This window comes from Procambarus clarkii, chromosome 92 (assembly GCF_040958095.1).
Source record: "Procambarus clarkii isolate CNS0578487 chromosome 92, FALCON_Pclarkii_2.0, whole genome shotgun sequence".
NCBI classification, from domain to species: domain Eukaryota; kingdom Metazoa; phylum Arthropoda; class Malacostraca; order Decapoda; family Cambaridae; genus Procambarus; species Procambarus clarkii.
In genome coordinates, this window is record NC_091241.1 from 4284797 (window position 1) to 4306492 (window position 21696).

At 45.6% G+C, this 21696-nt stretch overlaps 1 protein-coding gene across 3 annotated transcripts in view; it reads right to left on the reverse strand.

The window, feature by feature from the left end:
• Window positions 1–18872, reverse strand: part of LOC123775143 (uncharacterized) — a 91191-nt gene extending 72319 nt beyond the window's left edge. The window contains exons 1-2 of one of the 3 annotated variants that reach the window (XM_045770058.2): window positions 18653–18872; window positions 14704–14874 (exon numbers count right to left, since the gene is read on the reverse strand). In XM_045770058.2, the coding sequence (XP_045626014.2) occupies window positions 14704–14756 (53 nt within the window). In that variant the 5' untranslated portion in view covers window positions 14757–14874; window positions 18653–18872. Of the gene's footprint in view, window positions 1–12451; window positions 12601–14703; window positions 14875–18648 lie in introns of those variants that run through there. The other 2 variants (XM_045770057.2, XM_045770060.2) reach the window with 2 other exon arrangements.
• Window positions 18873–21696: the final 2824 nt, after the last annotated feature.

The following is a 21696-nucleotide window of genomic DNA, read 5'->3' on the forward strand; positions in this document are numbered from 1 at the left end:
CACGGCCATGTCACGGGGGAGCCAAGCGAAGAGGGAAGGAAAAATGGGACCAGAGACCCGAGGGCTTTACAAAAATAATAATAATTCATTATGACGGGGGACAGGCAGCCTGTGTATGTATACGTTAGATTTATATCGAGGATCCCCCCCCCCCCGCCCCCCGGGACGAACCATAGACCCTCCCCATGATGTAACTCCACCACAAGTTGACTAACTCCTGGGTGGTAGGTGATACTGCTAGGTGAATAGGCACATGAGGTGAGTGGAAACGTACCCAACTATTTCTGTCCCGCCCGGGATTAGAACCCGGAATTCACGATTGAGAGTCGAGTAGGAACCCGACTGTACTACCGAGAGGACCCGCGTGGTTGTAAAGCACGGGAGGAACAGTGCACGAAGGGGAGGGCAACTATCAGGAGAAAGCGTCAAGCCATCACCACTATATAACACTGGGAAAGGTGGGGGGGGGGGAATAAGGATAAAAATTTGGGATAGGACGGGGAAAGAATGGTGCCCAACCATTTGGACGGTCGGGGATTGAACGCCGACCTGCATTAAGGGAGACCGTCGCTCTACCGTCCACCCCAAGTGGTTGGGCAAATGTAAGAAGAATGGACAAGGAAAGACTGAATTAAGAAAATGTAAACATATAGTACAGGAAGAATATTTACGGTCACCAGCCCTCGGAGGGACACACGACGGGAGACATCTCCCGTCACGCAGGGTGCAGTCGCACCTCCTAGATCTCCAGTATCATCTGTTGATACTGGTCAAAAGGGCCACCACTTACGGGCTATTCATGCCCGTGCCACCTTTTGGGTGGCTTAGTCTTCATCAATCAATCATCGGAGGAGCAGAAGGTCCACTGTTGGTCCAGGCACCAGGCCTCGGAGGGGCAGAAGGTCCACTGTTGGTCCAGGCACCAGACCTCGGAGGGGCAGAAGGTCCACCACTGGTCGAGGCACCAGACCTCGGAGGGGCAGAAGGTCCACCACTGGTCCAGGCACCAGACCTCGGAGGGGCAGAAGGTCCACCACTGGTCCAGGCACCAGACCTCGGAGGGGCAGAAGGTCCACCACTGGTCCAGGCACCAGACCTCGGAGGGGCAGAAGGTCCACCACTGGTCCAGGCACCAGACCTCGGAGGGGCAGAAGGTCCACCACTGGTCCAGGCACCAGACCTCGGAGGGGCAGAAGGTCCACCACTGGTCCAGGCACCAGACCTCGGAGGGGCAGAAGGTCCACCACTGGTCCAGGCACCAGACCTCGGAGGGGCAGAAGGTCCACCACTGGTCCAGGCACCAGACCTCGGAGGCGCAGAAGGTCCACCACTGGTCCAGGCACCAGACCTCGGAGGGGCAGAAGGTCCACCACTGGTCCAGGCACCAGACCTCGGAGGGGCAGAAGGTCCACCACTGGTCCAGGCACCAGACCTCGGAGGGGCAGAAGGCACACTGTTGGTCCAGGCACCAGACCTCGGAGGGGCAGAAGGCACACTGTTGGTCCAGGCACCAGACCTCGGAGGGGCAGAAGGTCCACCACTGGTCGAGGCACCAGACCTCGGAGGGGCAGAAGGTCCACCACTGGTCGAGGCACCAGACCTCGGAGGGGCAGAAGGTCCACCACTGGTCGAGGCACCAGGCCTCGGAGGGACAGAAAGTCCACCACTGGTCGAGGCACCAGGCCTCGGAGGGGCAGAAGGCACACCAGTTAAGTGTGACTATCATTCTTAGCGTGGTCGGGTTCGCCACATGGAATGGCAAAGAAAACATCACTCCGGTGGGCACATTTACCAGGCAGTAGTGGCCGAGCGCGGGCGCACTGAGAGCACCAGGGTGCAGCTATCAGAGATCTTCCAGGACACTGAGTGGGCTGCTACACTTACCACAATGGGGATGTGTACAAAATTCTAAGTGAAGAAGAGTGTGACTCTGGAGCACTAAAATGGTGTTGATGTCCCAGTAGCAATTACGAAGGCTCTTGCCCCCAACGGCACCATGGGGGCGGGAGAACTGTAGTGCATCAACATAACATTCTTAGACATTCATAACTAGAACCAACACTAGAGAACATTACCCTGCTTCCTGAGCATGTGTTTCAACTACAAGAGCGCCGGACTTAGGGAATAGAAAGTAATATTCGAAGATAATAATGCGGGTGAGGATCAAGGAGGGCGGGTTCAGCACAATACGATACAACATATTCCACATATATAAGTGGCCCAAACATATCTTGAAACGTAGGAGGGAGGCAAGAGGGCGATCACAACGCTACGCATCATGTAGTGAAGGGGAGGGGTCGCCAACAGTGACGCGGAAGGCGTCCCTGCCGTACAAGCCGTGAAGGGAAGCAAAGGATGGGAAGAGTAAGTAATTATCAAAGAGGGCACCAAGCCGGGAAGGCTATGTAGCACAAAGGATAGGAAGAACTATCCTAGGCCTGGCAAGGTCATGTCCAACACAACAGGAGCCGAGACCACCACCCCGGGACCAGCAGGGACCACCAGCAGGGGACCAGCAGGGACCACCAGCAGGGACCACCAGCAGGGGACCAGCAGGGACCACCAGCAGGGGACCAGCAGGGACCACCACCCCGGGACCAGCAGGGACCACCACCCCTACAGGAGTGGGGGGGAAGTGATAATGTAGAACATGTGGAATATGGGGGACTAGAGGTCCTAGTCCTCCACCCCGCCAACCTCAAGTTGGGGTTGTCATTCATAACTCGGAGAAATAAAGAGGATGGTCCTCTGAGCCCATACCACCCATCTCCAGTTTATGCAGATATGACATTTTCATTTTCTAAGCAAAAATGTGCTTTCACATGTGAATATTTCTGGTGATTCCACTTGGGTAGTGTTTACACTGTGTGTTCCGTTACTGGGGGCGCCGAGACCACCATTATTTGTGTTGTCTATATTTCCCTCCACAGCGTCCATGGTCGCACTCATATTGCTGCCTCACCTCACGCTACTTTCTTTACACCTATTGCCATATATTTTCCGGTATTGTGGCAGCCAAGTTATAGCTCTTAATGTACTTTGTCATTTACCCATCCTGCACATGTTGTCATTTACCCATCCTGCACATGTTGTCATTTACCCATCCTGCACATGTTGTCATTTACCCATCCTGCACATGTTGTCATTTACCCATCCTGCACATGTTGTGGCGGCAGGTGTGGTGGTGGCGGCGGCGGCAGGTGTGGTGGTGACGGCGGCGGCAGGTGTGGTGGTGGCGGCAGGTGTGGTGGTGGCGGAGGGTGTGGTGGCGGCAGGTGTGGTGGTGGCGGAGGGTGTGGTGGCGGAGGGTGTGGTGGCGGCAGGTGTGGTGGTGGCAGATGTGGTGGTGCCAAGAGGGTCAGAGGGAAGTGTCTAGTCAAACCAGTGACCAAATCTACTGGCCCACTGCCCCAGTACCCTCACTACCTCCTCCACTCTCCCCCCCCCCCCTGCTCACCATGTTTAACATACATATCCCCTTCGCTACCACTTCACTATTCAGCCTGACCATTAAATGCGACCTCAGAACACTGAAAAGATTTACCGAACTAAAAATTGTACCACTTACGAGCTTTTTATGTCCGTGCCGCCTCTTGGGTGGCTTAATCTTTATCTATCAATCAATCAACTCCACTATTACGAGCTCCCCCATAGCCCGTGGTACTTGGAACTTTTTGTTCTGAGTAGCTGGATCTAGAACACCAACAACAACACTCCACTATTGCATTACTTACTGGAATGTGAAGCAACTGAAGCCCTGCACATCAAACTCAACATTCATCCACGGAGAGCAGCTGTATTAGATGCAAAATTCACAGTGACTACAATGGATAAAAAAGCAGTTGAAGGCTAGGAGGCACTAGTGAACACTGTGCATCTATATCCGCCACCAAGATAATGTTATTAAAACAAGACTAAACCAGTGTGCTAAAACAGAAGCGGAAAAGACACGGGGTAAGAGGAGGACACCCCACCTTCATTTAAAACTTTGACCCAAATATGAGAGTAACAAGGTGATCGCGAATAGCTGAACTCAATTACGGGCTCACCATAGCCCGTGCTACATGGACATTTCATTCCGAGTAGCTAAATATAAAACAACAATAAGGGCAACTACCCACCTTTCCTTCCTTTCACATTTATACTTATATGAAAGGAAAAGAAACACGAGACATGATCACGACATAAAATTATCAGGGAAATAACAGAGAAACCAAAGACATTCTATTTGGTATGACTGAAAATTAGGAACTCAACTGAGTCACAAATATAATATTTTCTGGAGTATGAATGAAATATTTCAATGGCAAAAGAAAAATAAGTTTGAGAACGTGTACACGAGCCATTTAAAGGTTGAGAGGCGGAACCCAAGAATGTTAATTCATCCTCTACCAGACCAACTAGGCGAGATACATCCCTTATTTCACTCACTGCTCATCTCCCTCACACCTTTAACCTGCCACTCACTACCAGGAAGTGAGGTCCAGTTCTTTATGCCCCGCCTGCCAGCCTTGTTCTTCCTAGTGCCTTATAACTGAACTGTTCTCACCTTCAAATTCTTTGTCGAATTTGGCCTTAAAGTTATAGATGGAGGTGGCTTCCACAACTTCTTATAGATCATTACACTCACTGGCCGCCCGTATTCGGTACGAGTATTTCCTTGTTATTCGGTTAATTGGTGTTTGTAGCCTTCACCAGTGTCTTCTTGTGTTACTCTGGGCTGTGTTTCTCCTCTCCTCTTGCCGTGTGTGTGTTGCTTCCCTTACCTAATCCTCGTAGCTTAACCCTCACAGTTCTGGCGTTAATCTACTTGCAAACCTCTGCACTTATTCAATTTTGTGTTTTATGAGGTATGGAATCCAGGCCAGTGCTGCATATTCAAGCATTAGTCTTACAGAGGCAGTATAGATGCTCTTGAAAGTCCTTAACTAGGCTTTAAATTTCTATTGTTTGCACGCTTCCCATATGCTGCTGATGTTCCCGTTCGTGTGTGATTCTGTTGTTAGCGATGTAATTATATCCACTCGCAACTATTGATATCTTTCCCATTCCCGTAGTGACCTTTCCCACAAGGTGTGAATACCTACCTCCTGCTCTTTCTCCCTTTCCCACCTTCATTACCTTACACGTGTCTTGACAAGTCTGCAGTTTGTCAAGGTCATCTTGTAATGTTCAGCACTCAACGGGTTATGCACTTTTCCTTAGCTTTGTGTCGTGTGCCAAGAGTGCCTTCACCAGGTCATTCCCTCGTGCATGTCAGGTTATCTTCTTGAGGTTATCTTGACATGATTTGCGGCCTTAGCGTCCCTGCGGCCCGGTCCTCAACCAGGCATCCTTTTAGTTACACCCCGCCCCCCCCCCCTTCCAGGAAGCAGCCCGTAGCAGCTGTCTAACTCCCAGGTACCTATTTATTGCTAGGTAACAGGGGCATCAGGGTGAAAGAAACATTTTGCCTATTTGTCTCCGCTTTCACCGGGGATCGAACCCGGAACCTCAGCACTACGAATCTGAAGAGCTGTCCACTCAGCTGTCAGGGACGCTAATACTATCCTTAAGGTTCTCACCTACCAAGTTTAATAGTTCCCAGTTCCGCCAGTGTTGCTCCACCTTATACAATACTAAATGTTTTTGACAATTAAGAAAGATACAGCCATTCCTGCCGTCGTCCTTTGGTAACTTGTCATAGAACTCTACCAGGTCTCCTAGGCGCCACTTCCTAATTTAAAACCCACGTTGTTTTGCCATTATGTATTTGACCCGTCACACGGCGCTCCAGTATTCTGGTCCGCATTACTCTCTCCTCCACGGCACACTTCACTACTAATCCACAACTATAATTTAGTGCCATATATTGTATTATATATATATATATATATATATATATATATATATATATATATATATATATATATATATATATATATATATATATGTCGTACCTAGTAGCCAGAACGCACTTCTCAGCCTACTATGCAAGGCCCGATTTGCCTAATAAGCCAAGTTTTCCTGAATTAATATATTTTCTCTAATTTTTTTCTTATGAAATGATAAAGCTACCCATTTCATCATGTATGAGGTCAATTTTTTTTATTGGAGTTAAAATTAACGTAGATATATGACCGAACCTAACCAACCCTACCTAACCTAACCTAACCTATCTTTATAGGTTAGGTTAGGTTAGGTAGCCGAAAAAGTTAGGTTGGGTAGTCGAAAAACAATTAATTCATGAAAACTTGGCTAATTAGGCAAATCGGGCCTTGCATAGTAGGCTGAGAAGTGCGTTCTGGTTACTAGGTATATATATATATATATATATATATATATATATATATATATATATATATATATATATATATATATATATATATATATATATATATATATGTATATATATAAGGCACAACTCTCCTAAACACGAGAGTGAAGTATACAACTTTAGAACACTTTCCCACCAGGAGACTCGAACCCTAGCCAGCACAGAAGCCTTCCAGCAACTGGCATAACAGGTTAAGGCGTACCTGTTATGTTGCGTAAACTGTTTCAGACAAACACTTTACCCGAAGCTCTCTCTCTCCCTCCGTGTCTCTCTCTCCCTCCGTGTCTCTTTCTCTTTCTCAGAGCAAGTGACAGGGTAGATAAAGACTATGGGACACCGGTGGAACACGAACAAGGAGACACAGGTGCACACTTACAACCTATATGAGCCACAGAGACTTTAGAAATAATTTTTCAGTGTCAAAGTAATAAATGGCAGCACTTGGCAATGATGTGGTGAAGGCAGACCCCATACACAGTTTCAAATTTAGATATGAGAGAGAGAGCCAGAGAGAAAAAGAGAGAGAGGGGGGAGGGGAGAATATGTGTGTGTGTGTGGGAGGTGGAGGTGTAGAGGCTCCTCCTGCCTGACGAGACTCAGAGCACCAGTGTGCCCACAGGTGCCCCCCGAGGTACCTGGTGTGTGTCCCAGGCTGTGGCAGTAATGTGTGTATTTACTATTTGTGTCAGAATCAACCCATTAGCTCTTGGACCCCGCCTTTCTAAACAATATATTTTGTCCTTTATTACACCTACTACATATATTTCACACCCACACCCAGGAAGCAGCCCGTACCAGCTGTCTTAACTCCCAGGTGCCTATTTACTGCTAGGTGAACAGGGACATCAGGGTGAAATAAACTTTCTGTAATGGAACCCGAGTCATTAGGACTAGGATGCTCAGCACTATCAGTGTGCACTGAGCCACGAGGCCTCCCAGTGTGCCCAGGGTGGAGGGTGTGGGAGAGGGCGCGGCTCCACACGTCTTACTCACGCCACCAATGTATATAAATATCTGGTTAATCACCACGTGTCCCCCCCCCCCCCCGCCGCGGTCACCGCCCCGTCACCCTCGTCATCTTCACCACCAACATCATGCTGACACCACCACCATGCTGACACCACCACCACCATGCTGCCCCCACCACCATGCTGCCACCACCACCATGCTGCCCCCACCACCATGCTGCCACCACCACCATGCTGCCCCCACCACCATGCTGACACCACCACCATGCTGCCCCCACCACCATGCTGCCCCCACCACCATGCTGCCCCCACCACCATGCTGCCACCACCACCATGCTGCCCCCACCACCATGCTGACACCACCACCATGCTGCCACCACCACCATGCTGACACCACCACCATGCTGCCACCACCACCATGCTGACACCACCACCATGCTGCCCCCACCACCATGCTGCTACCACCAGCAAAATCCAAACGCGGAATATCACAAGGAAGACGCTTACCTTCCATGCTACCAAAGATATACACCGCGTGAACCCAGTAGGCCCAGGAATCTGTACACCAGTTGAGAGGCGGGACCAAAGAGCCAAAGCTCAACCCCCCGCAAGCACAACTAAGAGAGTACAGCTGACCTGTCCCCTCCCAATTATGGAGGATACGTCACATGCACTGACCAAGTCACTCAATGGGCCATCTAGGTCATTGAAAGACGTCACTGACCGACAAAACTAAGACAGCAATTGAATTTGGCAGAGGACCCGGTGAGGAGAGAAGCGACCAGCTGGGAGGAGAGAGCAGCGACCAGCTGGGAGGAGAGAGCAGCGACCAGCTGGGAGGAGAGAGAAGCGACCAGCTGGGAGGAGAGGAGAGAAGCGACCAGCTGGGAGGAGAGAGAAGCGACCAGCTGGGAGGAGAGAGAAGCGACCAGCTGGGAGGAGAGGAGAGAAGCGACCAGCTGGGAGGAGAGGAGAGAAGCGACCAGCTGGGAGGAGAGGAGAGAAGCGACCAGCTGGGAGGAGAGGAGAGAAGCGACCAGCTGGGAGGAGAGGAGAGAAGCGACCAGCTGGGAGGAGAGGAGAGAAGCGACCAGCTGGGAGGAGAGAGAAGCGACCAGCTGGGAGGAGAGGAGAGAAGCGACCAGCTGGGAAGAGAGGAGAGAAGCGACCAGCTGGGAAGAGAGGAGAGAAGCGACCAGCTGGGAGGAGAGGAGAGAAGCGACCAGCTGGGAGGAGAGGAGAGAAGCGACCAGCTGGGAGGAGAGGAGAGAAGCGACCAGCTGGGAGGAGAGGAGAGAAGCGACCAGCTGGGAGGAGAGGAGAGAAGCGACCAGCTGGGAGGAGAGGAGAGAAGCGACCAGCTGGGAGGAGAGGAGAGAAGCGACCAGCTGGGAGGAGAGGAGAGAAGCGACCAGCTGGGAGGAGAGGAGAGAAGCGACCAGCTGGGAGGAGAGGAGAGAAGCGACCAGCTGGGAGGAGAGGAGAGAAGCGACCAGCTGGGAGGAGAGGAGAGAAGCGACCAGCTGGGAGGAGAGGAGAGAAGCGACCAGCTGGGAGGAGAGGAGAGAAGCGACCAGCTGGGAGGAGAGGAGAGAAGCGACCAGCTGGGAGGAGAGGAGAGAAGCGACCAGCTGGGAGGAGAGGAGAGAAGCGACCAGCTGGGAGGAGAGGAGAGAAGCGACCAGCTGGGAGGAGAGGAGAGAAGCGACCAGCTGGGAGGAGAGGAGAGAAGCGACCAGCTGGGAGGAGAGGAGAGAAGCGACCAGCTGGGAGGAGAGGAGAGAAGCGACCAGCTGGGAGGAGAGGAGAGAAGCGACCAGCTGGGAGGAGAGGAGAGAAGCGACCAGCTGGGAGGAGAGGAGAGAAGCGACCAGCTGGGAGGAGAGGAGAGAAGCGACCAGCTGGGAGGAGAGGAGAGAAGCGACCAGCTGGGAGGAGAGGAGAGAAGCGACCAGCTGGGAGGAGAGGAGAGAAGCGACCAGCTGGGAGGAGAGGAGAGAAGCGACCAGCTGGGAGGAGAGGAGAGAAGCGACCAGCTGGGAGGAGAGGAGAGAAGCGACCAGCTGGGAGGAGAGGAGAGAAGCGACCAGCTGGGAGGAGAGGAGAGAAGCGACCAGCTGGAAGGAGAGGAGAGAAGCGACCAGCTGGGAGAAGAGAGAAGCGACCAGCTGGGAGGAGAGAGAAGCGACCAGCTGGGAGGAGAGAGCAGCGACCAGCTGGGAGGAGAGAGAAGCGACCAGCTGGGAGGAGAGAGAAGCGACTAGCTGGGAGGAGAGAGAAGCGACCAGCTGGGAGGAGAGAGCAGCAACCAGCTGGGAGGAGAGAGCAGCAACCAGCTGGGAGGAGAGAGAAGCGACCAGCTGGGAGGAGAGAAGAGAAGCGACCAGCTGGGAGGAGAGAGCAGCAACCAGCTGGGAGGAGAGAGAAGCGACCAGCTGGGAGGAGAGAGAAGCGACCAGCTGGGAGGAGAGAGCAGCGACCAGCTGGGAGGAGAGAGAAGCGACCAGCTGGGAGGAGAGAGCAGCAACCAGCTGGGAGGAGAGAGCAGCAACCAGCTGGGAGGAGAGAGAAGCGACCAGCTGGGAGGAGAGAGAAGCGACCAGCTGGGAGGAGAGAGCAGCGACCAGCTGGGAGGAGAGAGAAGCGACCAGCTGGGAGGAGAGAGAAGCGACCAGCTGGGAGGAGAGAGCAGCGACCAGCTGGGAGGAGAGAGAAGCGACCAGCTGGGAGGCTGTGTGCATGTAAACACTAAGTCCCCCCCCCTCCCCTCGGCTGTGTACAGGTACACAGTACATGTATAACAACCACTCACTTGCATTTGCTTAACTCTTGTCTGGTGCATATATCACACTGCTAATTTCACAATTTCAAAAGCAATGGAACTATTCCCCAACAAATTAAAGTTCCAAATAATACACATTGACAAAAGGATCCCAGAGGCCATAACCCAGGACAACCGCCCTACCCAGCATACTGATGTAGGCAGAATACTGAGACATGTTTAACAAAACACGAGTCAAAATTCACGTAAAGGACAAAATAAAGCAAAAACAGCCTTACGGAAATATGTAGATTCCGTAACCTTATCATAAACATACAGCTACACGAGCACAATTCTCAAGCCCAGCGATTCTTAATTAATCTTTTCCAACCTTGAACAAATCCACAAGAGCCGTGACGAGAGTTCGAATCTACGTCCGAGAGCATCCCAGACGCTGCCTTAATCGACTGCGCTACGACATGGTTAAATAAATTGCAACCAGAAGTTCTACTGCCCTTACTTGGACCCTGCAGCCTCTCCGAGACTCAAACCAGGATTTTACGCAATTCCCTCATGCACTCGAGCTCTGTCAATAGTGTCAATAGTCAATTTCCCAACGTCAGTCACCGCAGCAGTCAAGACTCCTCACTCCAGCACCCTTACATCTATCTGGTTACTACAAACATGCCCTATACTAATACAAGGATAAACTAAAGTGTAGTACGACTTAATCATTTATTTTGCTCATTCACCAAAAAATTGTACTTAAGAAATGCCAATACTAAGCAAAACCAATATAAACAAAACTGCATATTATGTGATGAAATAATTTCTGAGCGGCCGCGGCGGCTTCCAGAAGCTAACTCGTCGAGAGGGGCCCGAACTCTTGCATCACATCAGCTGTGGCACCAACGCCAGCACCTGCAGGCCCCCCTCACACTCACCGCACATACATACATACACGCAGGGGCCCGGTGGCTGTGTGGACAGCATGCTGGACACGTGATCCTGTGGTCCCGGGTTCGATCCCGGACGCCGGCGAGAAACTATGGGTAGAGTTTCTTTCACCCTATGCCCCTGTTACCTAGCAGTAAATAGGTACCTGGGAGTTAGTCAGCTGTCACGGGCTGCTTCCTGGTGTGTGTGTGTGTGTGTGAGAAAAAAAAAATAGTAGTAGTAGAAACAGTTGGTTGACAGTTGAGAGGCGGGCCGAAAGAGCAGAGTTCAACCCCCGCAAGCATAACTAGGTGAATACACACCCACAGGGGGGCCGGTGGCTGTGTGGACAGCACACTTGATACGTAGGCATGTGGCTCAACCCCAACAAGCACAACTAGGTGAATACACATCTAACACAGACACGCACGGTCTGTTTAATTACCTAAAGCTACCCAAAGCTTCCTAGCATTACGCAAGTAACGAAGAAATATGATATATTTACTCATTATATTGTTGTGTTAAATGTAGAACATTGAAAAAAAACATTTTTACTCTGAAATAATATAAATTTATAACGAAATTAGACGAAACTAAGCGGCATGAAAGGCCATATAGGAAGTCGACGATCCAAGCGACAATGTTGTGGAGCGACTTATCCAAGATGAACAAATTATTCAAGATATATTGTTGCCTAGAGGCTATATTAAGTTAGGTTTGGATAGGTTAGGTTTAGTTAGGTTAGGTTTGGGTAGGTTGGTTAGGTTAGGTAGGTACAAGAGGCTCGTGTGTCGCTTGGACCGCCGACTTGCTTTGGCGTCACCAGCTTATTATTTTCGTCTACTTTCGTTATAAAACTATACTTTTTCAGAGTAAAAATATGTTTTCATGTTCAACATTCAGCAGCAACCTTATAATGAATAAATATATCATATTTATTCATTACTAACGTAATGCTGGGAAGCTTCGTGTAGCTTTCAGTAAGTTTGGGTAGATTGGATAATTAGACGGACCCGACACGCACATCAAACACAGATACGCACACATCAAACATAGATACGCACACATCAAACATAGATACGCACACATCAAACATAGATACGCACACATCAAACATAGATACGCACACATCAAACACAGACACACGCACATCAAACACCTGTTAACCTTGCGACTCTAAACATTTGAACCTCAGTAGCACCAACTGGGTAAACATTGGGAATCATATAAACATTGGTGACCAAGCAAACATTGTACCGTGACGTAGACAACTCGGGTGACAACAATAATATACAGGTTAACACCTGTTTGTTGTTGTAATAGATTCAGCTATTCGGAACAAGTTCCAAGCAGCACGGGCTATGGTGAGCCCGTAAGGTTAACACCTGAGAATAATCAGTTAAAGACTGACACCGTTGATGCGAACATCATCCCGCTGGTGTACAGCATCACCACCATCCCCTTAATTACCTTGTCTAGCCGGCAGATGGTGGTGAGGCTGGTGGTGTGAGAGGTAGTAGTAGTGGTGGTGGTAACAGCAGTAGAAGCAGCACCTCGTGGAGCAGTCACAGTAGTAAGCACCAGTGTGGTGTGGAAGTGAGTGGTCAGCGGCACTGTGCCACCACCTGTCTGGCAAAACCACTGCCCCCCCCCCCGCCCTCCATGACATGACATCTTCCTCCAGGTGTGTCTATATTCTATCACCCCGCCCCGGCCTTTGGCAAGGTGGCAGGCAGTGTGTGGGGCGGCCAGCCAGCCAGCCGACGTGCGCACCTGGCCGACATCAACACTCCCGCCACAGTACTGCGTCGCCCCACATGCTGCCCGCGCCTCACATGCATGATACAAACATTACATTACATATTACACACACACACACACGCACACACACACACACACACACACCATGTTTCACAGTAAATTATTAGTAAGAAACACTGTCCACTTGGGCCACAATGTAAGACAACCAGCAAGCCACCAGTGCGAATAGTGTGGTGAGGGTCAGCAAGTGTGGAGTGTAGGCAGCGCTCGGGGAGGTATACACCACTGGTAACCACGTGTGTTAAAGCAAGGACGGCACCAGAGGGGCACTACTGGGGCAATGGGTATAGGGAAGTAAAGAGAGTATAAAGGAGCTGGCTGGTGCACACTAGAGCAAGCAGGGTACAAAGGGGAACAGCGGGGACTAGAAAAGATTACAAAAAGAAAACGGGTAAACAGAATAATAAAAGATGGTGCAGTTCTAAGGCGTGAACTTGGGAATGCCCATTGTGCTGGTTCGAATCCTCCTCATGGTTTCTACCAATTTTCTCAATAACATCATATATCCTACTGTTAAAACTTACCGATATGAATCCCGGCATCCTTATTGGTTTATTCCATACTAATCATTACTCTCACACCTTACTACCATTCACATTTGGCAATTTCAGCATTGTCCAGCTGATATGTTGCCACTTATCATTACTTAGGCTCAGACCCGACATTTGTCACCATTAAACAGCATCTGCCATCTTCCCCTCAATAAAAGGCATACTTAAATTGCCTAAAATAGATTTTAACCTTCCTAATTTATTTCAGACCCTAATTTTGTACCATTTGCAAATTTTTAAATGCTACTATTCAATCTAGTGTCTAAATTGATCACATTTATTTATGGTAAACAAGAGAGGTACCAAGCCCTGGGCACCCCATTTACAACACTTGTAAGTGTTGTAAGTCCATCTTGAGGTTACCTTGAGATGATTTCGGGGCTTAGTGTCCCCGCGGCCCGGTCCTCGACCAGGCCTCCACCCCCACGAGTCCCAACAATGACGCCCACCAAAAGAGCCTCAACAATGACGCCCACCAAAAGAGCCTCAACAATGACGCCCACCAAAAGAGCCTCAACAATGACGCCCACCAAAAGAGCCTCAACAATGACGCCCACCAAAAGAGCCTCAACAATGACACGCGCCAAAAGAGCCTCAGCAATGACAGACATCAAAAGAGTAAATATTGTAAATGTAAATAACTCGACGTGTATTATTGAAAAAATAACACTGTTTGTGGACACAGTTTCTTGAACAATACGGATGTTCTACTGTATGAATATTTTAAACAAGTCAATATACATAGGAAGTCAGAAAAAACTACAAAAATGCATTAAATTACAAATATTTGTGGACGCTCTCACTTGTTGAATCTAGCGCACGACCTCCTTGGGGAGTCTCCGGCAGACTTATTACCCAGCCGTGATGTCACACCCCATTTTGTGGATACCACTGCGGCCAATTTGTTCGGTAATGTGTTTTTTGTGATGTGTGTATATATGTATGAACACGTTGTACTGAACGGGGTGAGAATAGCTTGAGCTACCTCATCCCTTTGTGTGTATTTTACCTCAATAAACTTATTTCAATTTCAACTGTGGCTAAGCACTGGTTTGTATTTTTTTTTCAACATACAGTACAGTATATATGGTCAGAGGCGGGTATTTAACAATTCTGGAAGGGAAATAAAATTTAGATTTTTTATTCCTGCACACCAGGGGTTTGTCACATTTTACTACTGTACAGTACAGTAGTTAAATGTCACAAAGTAATATGTTCCCAAACATTTCGGTAGGCAAACGAGGAAATTTTGCATCAGAGATGTGGTGATTTTGGCACGCATACTTAAGAAGGTTGTCCACCCATTAGCCTAGAACATCTGACTGAAAACTAGGCATATTAAACACTTACCTCTCCTCTTTCTCATAACTCTCTCTCTTCTCGGATAATTTAATTGAGGCCATTGTCAATGTAATTGTGCAAGACTTGTTTCTTCACAGAGTTGTAATCTTGGCAAAGTACCGTGCACTTGGTCCCACAACTTTGTCCAAGCAGAGTGGATTTATCACAATTAGGATGTATCTGCAGGAATAAACATGATATCTTAGTAAGATAATTGTTCTATTACAGGTCACGATGCTAAACATATATGCAGCACAGGAGGAATATGCATATGCACACACATCCATGTGCGTTTTGATGTTTGGAAAAGGAGATTCCATCTAGTGTTGACAGAGCATCAAGTTCAAGTACGTTTATTAAGACAAGAAAAAATAAATCTCAAAAGGATAGAGTAGCTTAGACTATTTCTACTCTCCCCCCCCCCTCCCAACAGAGCAATTTTAGTTTCGCTATTTATTATGCACCCCATACCCACCTTGTGGGGGGTAGTGGAAAGGGTTACAGAGGCACATAATGGGCTCAGGGACTTAACCCCACAATTCATTTAGGTAAGCAAGTTACAATCTTGATGACAAAAATTCAGTTACAGAAGTTACAAAATTCAATGCACATTGTCACATTAACAATGGGCTCGAGACCAAGTACAGTTTCTAAATGAAGCAACTGACATATGTGGAGAGTTAGAGTCACCATTGATATGTTTGTCCTGCACACTGCCCCCCCCCCATCCAGTGGGCAGCAGTGGATAGGTTACAATCACTCATTTACTACCTACAGTTAGCAAGCTGGGGATATTTAGCTATGCTCTGTTACTAGAACATCAGAAAAAGAAAAAATCATTGAAAAAATAGTAGGGTTGAGGGAAGGCCTGTCAATGAAAGGAAAAATCAGCGATTTTCAGAGGATAGGAAAATATATAAAAGGTAAGACTCGTCCCTTAAGGGTGACATTGAATGGAATAAAGCAAATGACAGAAGTACTTAGAAATGCCAAGAAATTGCAAAATGATGAGGATGGGAAACAATGGTCATTAAGACAAGACCTTTCCAAGGAAAACAGAGAGAAGATGAAACTTAAATGAGAATAGAAATCAAGAAAAATGAATTCTTTTTCTACAAGGTGGTAGGGATTGGGAAGCCGTCGAAATGGCACAGGAAAGAAAATCAGCAAACTCCTTAGAGGAACGAAATGTGAAGAGCAAAGGAGGATGGAACATGTTCCTGAAAATTGTGTATACCTACAAAGATGGGGTAAGGTAAAAAATACTGGAGTTAAATTATATAATTTAATGTGTTTCAAACTCACTGTATCTTGTGCTACCGTCTTCCTCAAAATCTGTGCCTAAGACATGCAACTTCACCATTATAATCACTGCTATCAACTTATATCATAGTTATGTTGAATGAAAATTTTGCTTTAATAATAATTAATTAATCTGTTAGATTAAGGACTTGCCTGAAACACGATAGATATTAGTGGCTTTGCAGGAACGTAAAAAATCAATGTTATTTACTCTCACAAACCCAATACACCTTCTTGAATAAATAAATAAAATAAGATAAATACAATTAATAAAATGAATAAATAAAATAATACAGCTTAAGATGTCAGATGCTGTCACACTAGCAGAGACAAAACGAGGATACAAATTTTAATGTGGTGGTATTCCCAAGGGGCTATGCTATTTGAAGACGTGACAAGTTAGAAAAGGTGAAGGGGTGGCAATCCTGGTGAAGGAATGACTAAAGGTAAGAGAATTTATACTTGACAACCCTCGAAAAGCAAATATAATGGTGCTGGAGATTTGCAGTCAGAATGATAAACTAATAATCATTACGTAATACTGCATGAAGGGTCCAGGTAGTACAATGGGGTTCATTCTCGACACACAATCCAGAATTTCGGGTTCAAATCCCATACGGGACATAAATGGTTGGGTGCATTTCCTATCACCTAATGCATCTGTTCACCTAGCAGTATGTATGAATTCAAAACTTAGTCAGCTTGTTGTGGGGTTGCATCCTGGGCAGGGTCGGCAATTTGACCTGGGGGGGGGGGGGAAGGACTCGACATAAACCTAACATGTGTGAACACACACGGGCTGCCTCTCCGACACAATGACTTATAAAATTACAGTATTATACAGTCCACCAGCAAGCAATACATGGACTAAGAAGGAGCGTGTTGACAAGAGAGAGAGAGAGCCTTATAATGACCATGAGAGTAATTAATGTAAAAGCAGATAAAGATAAATCACAATTTTTATACTTGGTGACTTCAATTTAAATTTGATAGACTTAAAGACTATGAAGCAAGACCAGAGGATATTTGGACTGACCAATTCATAAACCTCATCCTGGAATCTTTCATGTCTCAACATATAAAAAGCACACACGAATGAGAGATGGTGATACTCTATCATTGCTGGATTTGGTATTTACCAGGAAAGAAGAAGAGATATTCGACATTCCATATCTTCCTCCCTTGAAAAAGAGTGACCATATCCTGTTGGAAATTAGATATGCTATGCGATATAATCTAGAAGAGAACGATGAAATTGAAATACAATAGTTGACAAACTTGATTTTAAAGGACACTATGAGGAGCTTAGCAAATTTTTTAATGATTTTAATTTGGAAGGACTTGTTCTAAATTCTGTGAAATATACGATGAAGGTACAGGTACAGGCATTAAAAAAATATATATACAAAAACAGATGCAAAACCAGAAATTGTGAGAGGGCCAGAGATTCAAAGACAAGAAAATGGGTACAATATAGGAAGAAGCAAAGCTCGCTAACATACCAGTACTACAAACAAGCAAGAAACAAGCCTAACTGTTGTGACCGGTCCATAGAATTACCCAAATCTATCCAAATCCACCCAAATTTACCCAAATCCTGTTAGCATTATGTAAGTAATGAAGAAATATGGTACAGTATATTTACTCACTATAATGTTGGTGCTGAATGCAGAACAGGCTCAAACCTATTTTTACTCTGAAATAATCTAATTTCATATCAAAATTAGAAGTAAATATGTAACAGGTGACGCCATAGGAAGTCGAGGGTCCAAGCGACAATATTGTGGAGCGACGTATCCAAGATATATTGTCGCCTGGACTGTTTGCTGGCATATCAGCCTCCTGTACGCAACGATCCAGTCGTCGCACTTCTTGGCTCAAATTGTCGCAAATTTACGTAAAGTTAGTTTGGGTTAGGTAAGGTTAGTTTGGACTAGGCATGGTTATTTTGAACTAGGCAAGGTTAGTTTGGGCTAGGCAAGGTTAGTTTGGGTTAGGTAATGTTAGAGGCAACTTTTCAAACCCATTGGCAATATATCTTGGATAAGTCGCCCCACAACATTGTCGCTTGGACCCTCGCCTTCCTATGGCGTCACCTGCTACATATTTACTTCTAATTTCGTTATGAAATTACATTATTTCAGAGTAAAAATAGGTTTGATCCTGTTCTGCATTCAGCACCAACATTTTTTTTTTTTTTTTTTTTTTTTTTTTTTGAGATATATACAAGAGTTGTTACATTCTTGTACAGCCACTAGTACGCGTAGCGTTTCGGGCAGGTCCCTGGAATACGATCCCCGCTGCGAAGAATCGTTTTTTCATCCAAGTACACATTTTACTGTTGCGTTAAACAGAGGCTACAGTTAAGGATTTGCGCCCAGTAAATCCTCCCCGGCCAGGATACAAACCCATGACATAGCGCTCGCGGAACGCCAGGCGAGTGTCTTACCACTACACCACGGAGACTGTAATATAGTGAGTATATAGTGTATAGTATATATAGTATATAGTGACTGTAATGAGACATTATAGTGAGCAAATATACTGTACCATATTTCTTCATTACTTACGTAATGCTAACAGGATTTGGGTAAATTTGGATGAATTTGGGTAGATTTGGCAAATTCTACGGACCCGTTGTGACTGTCTCACCTACTATAGGGGCGAGGCGGGTGGTGCTGGTGTACACTCAGATGTACACTCAGGTGTATACTGGTGTACACTCAGGTGTGTACTGGTGGTGTCGTCTGAGTAAGGAGTGACAGCTGTAGGCCTTCAGAGTTACTGTGGCACGAGTGAACCACTCAAGCGCTTGTGACTGACAATACTCAAGCGCTTGTCATGCTTACTCTCTCATAACACTAGCCATGTCACCCTCACACAACCATGACGTGTTTACCATCACTAAATTCTACATATTTCTCTCACCAGCCATTCACTCAAATTATAATTAATTATCATAATGAAAAATAATCATATCTAGCCTATGGTGAATTAATCTCTAATTTTTGTGTGTGTTTGATTGAGTTAGTGAAATAGACACAAGCATCCGTTTCCACGGGTGACTTGGCCGTGTTGCTGATGACGATCACGGTTGCCAGATCTAGGTTGCGGAAAGTAGCGAGCTGACGCTCTAAAAGTAGCGAATTTGTAATAAAAGTAGCCCAATTTTTTTTAGTGAATGATATGGGTTTCAAAGTAATATATTTTGATATATAGAGTACACTACACGATGTTAATTGTTTTATTAATATTATTTCTGCACATACACACACACACATATAATATATATATATATATATATATATATATATATATATATATATATATATATATATATATATATATATATATATATATATATATATATATATATATATATATATATATATGTGTGATTTGTGTATTTGTACTCACTGAATTTGTGCGCCCCTTGAGGGACTTGAAGTAGAGGGGGGGGGGATAGACATAGCCTAAGCTACTCTATCCCTTTGAGATGTATTTTTTTATTGTCTCAATAAACATACTTGAACTTGAAGTGGACTTTAATGTTTTTTCAGCAGCTTTATTTCCTTAGTTTCCGAGCTGTTTTCTTTACCGTGTATGTTGTAATAAACTATTCCTATATTTACAGTTGTTTCTCCCTGTGAAGATTATTAAACAATGGTGATTATAAGGGCGCGGAAGTTCAGCCTGGCTAGGGCCGCCAGCAGCCCTTGGGCCCGCCCCGGCAGCACCCAGTCTTTAATTTGGCACCTTTGTGGCACCTTTGTGGCACCTTGGTGTAAGCCTAACATGTATATATACACTGGCTGCCTGTCCCCCTACACACTGATTTATTATTACCTATTATTTTATCATTTAATTTAAATATTAAATAAAATAATTTATTTAGTTATTATAATAAATACTTAATAATTTAATAATAAGTAGTAAGTACATAAAAATGATTAAAAAGTACAGTTTAGTCATAGGAGATTCCTAGATTGGAATTCACTACCAAATTTCAATATATCCAAGTATTTTTAGTGTGAAATGCTGTTATTATATGCATAAATTGTTGTTTTAATAATATTACGCTTGACCACTTGGGCTGAACGGTAGAGCGACGGTCTCGTTTCCTACAGGTCCGCGTTCAATCCCCGACCGTCCAAGAGGTTGGGCACCATACCTTTCCACCGTCCCATCCCAAATCTGTATCCTGACCCCTTCCAAGTGCTATATAGTCGTAATGGCTTGGCGCTTTCACTTGATAGTTCCCCACCCCCCTGAATAATATTACGAGAGCAGTATTTACGGGCTATTCATGCCCATGCCACCTCTTGGGTGGCTTAATCTTCACCAATCGAGAGCAGTACGTCCTAACCAGACGTTATATGATGATATACTCAACAGTTGATAAATAAAAGTAATTGCGGAACTCCAGTTATCTAATACTTGTCATAAATGGTATAAAACCTTATCATAAGCCAAGGGATTTGTAGATCAGTGTTTAAAGGGAATTCGGAAGTAATAATGATACAGCTGATGCCATCTGTCGGCAGAAGAGAACACTATCAACTGGCTGGTCAACAGTGGCCATAAGATACAGCTTACGCCATCTGTTGACATCAAATTACACTTATAACAAATTACCCCACAAAATACAACTAACGCCATCTGTTTTTTTTCCAACGCACTATAAATAGCCAAACAGCAACCCATAAGGCGGGTTATTGTGCTCGGGTAGGAGGTTCCAAGCTCCGCCCACAAGATGATATGGGGTGCATAATAAATGGCATATCATTGGTAGATATTCTTTGTTGACATTCACATAACAGCCAATCACAGGAAGGGTTCAGCTAAAGGTTCCATCCACTTAATAAATCATATTTATTCAGCACACCATTCTTGCTTATGACATTCTGCTTCAACTTTAATCTACCTAAAAAGTGAAATGTTAAGTATTTAAAAGTATTAATATAGTGATAATTAAATACTACAGGATGTAACGAGTGTTACAGAAACATGGGCTGGCTACCTAACTTGAGACGTTATTATTGGGGGTTGCCTTGACACAAATAATGATACACGGCTCTGCCCTCTTATTCGAGTAAATTATTCAGTTAGATGGAGATTTCTGTCAGGTGCAAAACAGAAATTGTTGTTCTTTTTCACAACAACCTTGTTGTTGTGCACAAGGACCTATTTCTTAGTTAAAATTTTATTCATAAAAAGAGTGTTGGTATTCCCCGCAACAGCCAATCACAGGAAGGTATTTCTGGAAGCTTGGCCTCCTTATGGACTCAGCACATCGCTCTAGCTCATGGCTCTCTGTTTCATCTCGTGTATATACAAACTATGACTTTTTCGATTACTGTTATAATTAATAATATGAGATATAAAAGTTTTTACACAAAATGGCTAAATTCTGCCATTAAATGGACTTTGTCTGGTATACATACAAACATACACCAATTTATTACCATTCATCCATTATTAATTTCAAATGTAATGTATGCTGTATAGTTTTTTCCCTCTTGCCATTACTTGGTGCAATATTTGAAAGTTGTATATTTATTTATCGATCTATCTATTATCTTGTATTTACATTTACAAGTTTCTGTGCTTGGAAGAAAACTCTGCATTGAATTGGGACTAATTTATTAAATAATATTATTTAGTATTAATTAATATTAATTAATATTTACAATTATTATT